General features: G+C 35.6%; 1 protein-coding gene across 1 annotated transcript; it reads right to left on the reverse strand.

The window, feature by feature from the left end:
* Window positions 1-2618: 2618 nt before the first annotated feature.
* On the reverse strand, window positions 2619-4829 carry HELRODRAFT_70474 (hypothetical protein; the record flags this gene model as incomplete). Its single annotated transcript, XM_009031890.1, has 8 exons — window positions 2619-2736; window positions 2949-3086; window positions 3312-3382; window positions 3739-3861; window positions 3978-4058; window positions 4128-4348; window positions 4465-4586; window positions 4780-4829. Coding segments are annotated over 8 exons (924 nt in total), but the record flags the coding sequence as incomplete, so codon positions are not given.
* Between the last annotated feature and the right edge of the window lie 1715 nt (window positions 4830-6544).

Consider the following 6544-nt stretch of genomic DNA (forward strand, 5'->3'; position numbering starts at 1 on the left):
TGGGCAAACAATTTCAATGAAATTTGCATTTCTGAAAACCTCGTTCCTAAATATAAACATATATATACATATATATATATATACAAACACACAGGCACATTGTATGAGTTTTACCGTCAACAATTCGATATAATTCATACAATACTTTATATATAACTACACATACAAACATATAAAAGTACATACATATATAGATATACATGAATGAATAGCTTCTCCAAAAGTACATAAAGGTACATAAAATATAAAGAGATTAAAAAACTAAAACTGACAAAACTATTAAAGAAAAGTTTAATAAAATTGTAGGCCATAGTACGGATGACAGTAAATGCATGTAAGTGTGTGTGTGTGTGTGTGTGTGTGTGTGTATATATTAATCTGGAAAAACATAAAAAATAAAACCGAACTAAAACAAATAATAATGAAAAAAGGTATACAAACAAACAAAATGAGAAAAAAACAGCTATCCAATTTAAGGATAAGAAAAGGGAATTAAAAGTTTGAATCAAGTAGGAGAGCAAAAAAGGTTTTCAAATTGTTTAAAAAAAACTGCAAAAAACAGCCAAATGTAATTGAAAAGTCTAAGAAAAATCTTTCTAACTATACAAAAAGGCGATTTTTTATACGCATATATATATACATATATATATATAATGTGTGTGTGTGTGTGTGTGTGTGTGTGTGGTATGCGTGTGTGTACCGTTGCGAACTTTAATTGAAATATTTATATACAAAAATTATTCAATCATTTCTTTCTTAATATTTTCATCACTGATAGATTTATTATTTCGTATTTAAAAACTTATATATAGAAAGAGAAATTAATCAGATAAAAGCATGTTTTCAAAATTTGAAATCATTTTTACTGGATAAAACTTCGCCTAATTAAATCACGCAGCCCTAAATCATCAGTACACTTAATTAAACAACTTTAATATAATTCGATCTAATTTAATTAAATTGAATTTTTTTTAAATGATGATGAGAGTTAACTTTTCAAAATGCACCGCAATCGAGTGCCAGCCAGCCAGCCAACCAGCCAGCCAGCCAACCAACCAGCCAGCCAGCCAGCCAGCCAGCCAGCCAACCAACCAGCCAGCCAGCCAGCCAGCCAGCCAACCAGCCAGCCAGCCAGCCAACCAGCCAGCCATTCAGTCGTTCTCAATTTTCGAATTTAAACACGCGATAATTTTAGATATTGCGTGCGAGATAGAAAAAAATTTGCTTTTTCGCTAATAAGAAAAAAATTCCCATTATTATTATTATCATTCTTGTTATTATTATTCTTGTTATTATTAGATTCTTGTTTATTATTATTCTTGTTATTAGATGTTATTATTATTTTTATCATTATGGTTCCTATCGAGTCAGTTAAAAATTTGCACTGGTGTTTTAAAAATTAAAAAGGCAGTTATTGGTAGAATAATAATCATAATGATGATGATGAAGCGTGTTATTGTTATTATTATTATTGTTATAATTATTGTTATTATAGTTGTTATTATAAATTTTGTTGTTACTGTTGTTCTTTTACGCAAAATACCATAACATACATATCTGTCAAATCTGAAACTAAGTTAGAACGTATATATTGAATTTTGTTTTTTCAATTTTCAACACACGCACGCACGCACACACACACACACACACACACACACACGCACACGCACACGCAAATACATATAATAATGCATATATGTATACAAAGTATTAAAAAGTCATTGTTAAATGCCATTGACGGATGATGAATAACATTTATAACAAGGGAAAAAAGAAAAACATAATAATAATAATAATAACATAGAATAATAATAATAGTTGTAGTAACGTAATATTATACAGGTTATTATGAATAACCGCAGTAAAATAAATCACAAATAAAATATAAACAAAAAAATCAAAAGACAGACAGTGATAACATCATCCTACAATAACGGTGGCCTTTAACAGTATTCTTTCTACAGACAATAATGTATGATGATCTTTATCGCTGCTGTTTAGTATTTTACTACATTATTACTATTGTTGTTGTTGTTGTTGTTGCTGCTGTAACGGTAAAATTTTTGAAGTATTCGCTATCACTGTCGTAATCAACTATAATAATATTTTTTACCTTTTATTCTCAACGAGTATAATGATATCATCACTATTACCTCCATCATCGTCGTCATAATCACCATCTCATCATTACATTCTATTATTACGTCATCATCATCGTCATCGTTAACATCATCATATCCTGGACCCATAGTAGCTCTCAGGTGAAGATGCTGATGAGTAGAGGCTGTCCGACGATGGCGATTCTTGCTGGCTCGCTGGACGGTCGGAACTCGAGTTGAAATATTCCTGATAATTTATTTCATAATTATTCATTATATCTTAAATAAGTAGTTAATTAATTTTATAATTAAGTAAGAATGAGTAAATAAATAAAACTAATTCAAGATTGTATCTAGCTACCAAGTTTCTACATGTAATTAATTCTACAGTGAAAAAATCAGTCAGTCGATCAGAGTTTGTCAATCAAATTAGTCGGTGTCTGTAAATCATCCAAACAATCAAGTATTCAACCAACCAATCAATCAACCAATCAATCAACTCACCAACCAACCCATCAATCAATTAATCACCTGGTTCTCGACAGATCTGAGGACAGAATGGAGACTGTTGACGATCTTGTTGAAGCTTGGTCGGTGGTCAGGGCTCTGATGCCAGCAGGAGAGCATCAGCGAGTAACTGGTGGTGGGAATTACAGAGGTGAAAATGATAACAGCAAATGATAAAACCTCACGTAATCTCCCTTAAAAATTCTTCAACTAAAAAATCGACAACTGTACTCAATACATCACAATTATAATTATCATATAAGGTCACAGTCGTCATCAACATCATCACTAATCATCATCATCAGCAGCAGCAACATAATCACCACAATCATCACCCCTAACATTTCATTGGATGAGTAGACAGGGGCTTCCATCCTATACCCCGCCTTCAGGAGTTGGAAGATCTTTTCAACGGGAACCGACGGATAGGGATTGCCTCCAAGTGAAAACAATTCCCATAACAGAATCCCGTATGACCAGCTGTTATCACAATGATAATGATAAAGTGATGACGAATATAAATGACTATAACAAAGTGATGACAAATTTTATGATAAGATGATGACGATAGTGATATAATGATGTCGATTGGTTAAAATATGGCGATGACGAATACAACGTTGACGACGATAACGATGATGACGAACATAGCGATACGATAACGGCGATGGCACATTATGTATAATTAACAACTGCAATACGAACACATCACTTTTGACTGTACACTTCCTGTCGAAAAGCGCCTCAGGGGCCATCCATTTGACTGGCAGACGACCCTGGCGAATGAAAAACAATTAACGTGTTCAGCGCAGTTGAGTATTGTATTATAGTAGTCATATTATAATATAATAATATAATTATCAATGATAATTATCATTGATCGTAATGGTTCGTTCACTTTAAACAGTTCTCATTTGAAATTTAATATGATAAATTATTCTTTAGTAGAGAATAAAATAAAGACACAATCAAATAAATAAAAACCCAATTTGAATTTTTTTTTGTAAACCAGCATACAAGCTCTCCGAGATAGTAGAGGCTTCCAAAACCGTATGCAAACAAACCTGTGCATGTATACACAGAGAGAAAGCAAAACAAACAAACAAACGGATAGACAGACAAACAAACACACATCAGTTTTTTTCTTGTAGTAGTCACTCTTGAGAACATTTCTCGTCAGTCCAAAATCTGCGACCTTCAACGTGTAATCCTCGCATACAAGAACGTTTCGAGCTGCCAGGTCCCTGTGGATGCACTGGTTGATGGGTTGTTGGTGATTGGATGGATGGGTGAGGAGTGTGGCATTGATTGTTAAAACAAGTTTTTAGCAGCAGTCATCAACATAAACCACAAAAAACAAGCCAAACTGACCATTTTTGAAGCTAAAAACTCCATGCCCTTAGCAATCTGCAGAGCGAAGGTAACTAGATCTTTGTAAGTCAAGTAATCCAACTTTTTCACTTTCGGCACTATCTTTTCAGTTCCTCCTTCCGTTAACTGATTCTGATAAGTCGTCTCCACTGGAACCTCCACCACGCAGTTCTGCAGTCGGAAATTTTTCGGTCGTTTGTCTCTGAGGAAATCTCGAAGGTTGCCGTTGGCAGCGTACTCCAGGATGACGAAGAGTGGGCCGTTCTGAGTGCAACATCCCAGCAGACTGAGAACATTCTTGTGTCGCCCGATGATCTTCATCATCTCCATCTCTTGCACCAGGTCCACAACATCCTGGTCACTGGCGTTCTCTGCAAAGAGATGAAAATAATGATTGGATGGTAGAAGAAGAGAGAGAGATCAACCACGCAACTATAAGGATGAGGATGTGAGTAGTTATTGTAAATTTTTATAAAATAAGAACCACCTTTGAGCATTTTGACGGCGACTTTAGTAGAGGCTTCCGGATTGGATGAATCAACACCAACTGCAGTTGCCATGTACACAGTACCGAATGCTCCTTCACCAAGGATGCTGCTGACCTGGAGTCTGTGCGAAAGTGTCGTCGGTTTTCAGTGTTATCGAAAAAATATCAATTTCCAGTAGTAACGCCATTGTTGTGTACATTAACGATTTATTTATTTTCACTTGAAAATTTCTATTTTTACCACAAACAAATGTTTACAAATAGCTGAATATATTACAGTTAAAACAAATTTTAAAAAAAAACTTGAAACTTCACTTTTCTCTTGGAAATTCCCAAGCCTTATCCAGTGGGATCTCGTAATCAGAGGATGTGGAGAAATTCTGCAGCTTACCGGGGTCACCAGATGCGAAGGGACTGTCACTGGTGAAGAAAAACTTTTCCAACTTAACTTGCGGAGTGCCGAGAAGAGAGGACTCTGAGTTGATGTCTGATCCGTAGAGGAAGTTATCCTTCAGGATGACTATGCGCTTCCTACTCAAGTCTCCGGGTTGTGGCACGAGTGTTGTGTGGTACTTCTATTTGTAGGACATCGTAAACGATGCAACAGCAATTATAACAACAGCTGCGATATTTACGATCAGAAAACCAACAAAATCAGTTTCTTTTCAAAAAAAACTGCATACAAAAACCAATGAAACCATACTCAAAATCGTATTATCTTGTCCTCATGTTATCCTAGTATCTTCAGCACCATCATATCGTCATCGTTATTCATCATAGAGGAAATAATCATTCCAATCGCCATAATCGTGATGTGATAATTAATACAAATAATAATTAATAAAAATGTTACTGACCTGTTTGAAGGAATTTCTCGAACGCCTAAAGCAAACGATGTTAACTAAAACGACGATGAGGACGACGATAAGGAAGACGACGATGATGACGACGACGATGATCATACTATTCCAGAAGGATGACTGTATTTCCACCTCTGTGCATTTGTAAAGAAGTCAATTGACATTTTTTTTAAATGAAGTAAAATCATTTGAACTGCAACAGCAAAATAGCAACACCGCCAACAACAACAACGTCATCAACACTAACAACAGCAACAACAACGACAACAATGTTCATCAACAGTAACTGACTAACCTCTTTCGATGACGTTGAGCCAGACTGACTTGTAGTTGTGTCCGTAGGAATTCTTAGCATAGCAAACGTACTCACCATGGTCATCTGCTGTGACGTTGTACAAGGTCAGATCTCCAGAGTCACCGTCCATGAACTGAGTAAGTAACAAAGAATCAGGCGGTGGTGAGTAAATAAATGAGTGAATGAAAGAAGAAATGAATGAATAATTGAATGAGCGAACGAATGAACGAATGAATGAATGAGAAAAAACATAAACAAAAATTACCGTAATCATAGTTCCAAGATTTTCATCAACAATATTATTTTGGAAGCCGCCGATAGCGTTAAAAGCGGCAACACCGGTGTCACCACTACTACCACTACTACTACTACTACTGCTACTGTTGACGTTTCTTTTAAACCAGATAATGATGGCTTCCATGGAGCTGTAGATCGGACACCTGAGGGTCACATTGTCCAGCGGGTAGACCGTCTGGTTGTACATGCCTTCCTTGAACATCGGGAAGAAGTTGTACTGCACTGTTTAGTTGTATGGCATGTGTGTATGTGTGTTTAGTTGTATATATGTGTATGTGTGTTTATGTGTGTGTGTGGTGTGTGTGGTCTGCAAGTGTTGACAAAAATTGATGAGATAATGAAAACGACAGCAAACGACCAAACGATGTAAAACCAATCAAAATAAATGGAGAAATTTAAAACAAGGCAAACAAAGAAGCAGGGACAACTGGCAACTGACCTATGACCTCGAGCACTGACGTCTTGTTGATGGATCCAAAGACATTCCTAGCCAGGCAGGTGTAGTTGGCCGAATCATATTCGAACAAATTTGTCAACTTCAGGACCGTTTGGTTCTGGAATAAATCAATATTTCAAAATATTAACATGACAAAGTCATAAATGATAATCACTGATTCAATCATTCACT

The sequence above is a fragment of the Helobdella robusta genome, assembly GCF_000326865.2.
Source record: "Helobdella robusta unplaced genomic scaffold HELROscaffold_8, whole genome shotgun sequence".
In the NCBI taxonomy this organism is placed as follows: domain Eukaryota; kingdom Metazoa; phylum Annelida; class Clitellata; order Rhynchobdellida; family Glossiphoniidae; genus Helobdella; species Helobdella robusta.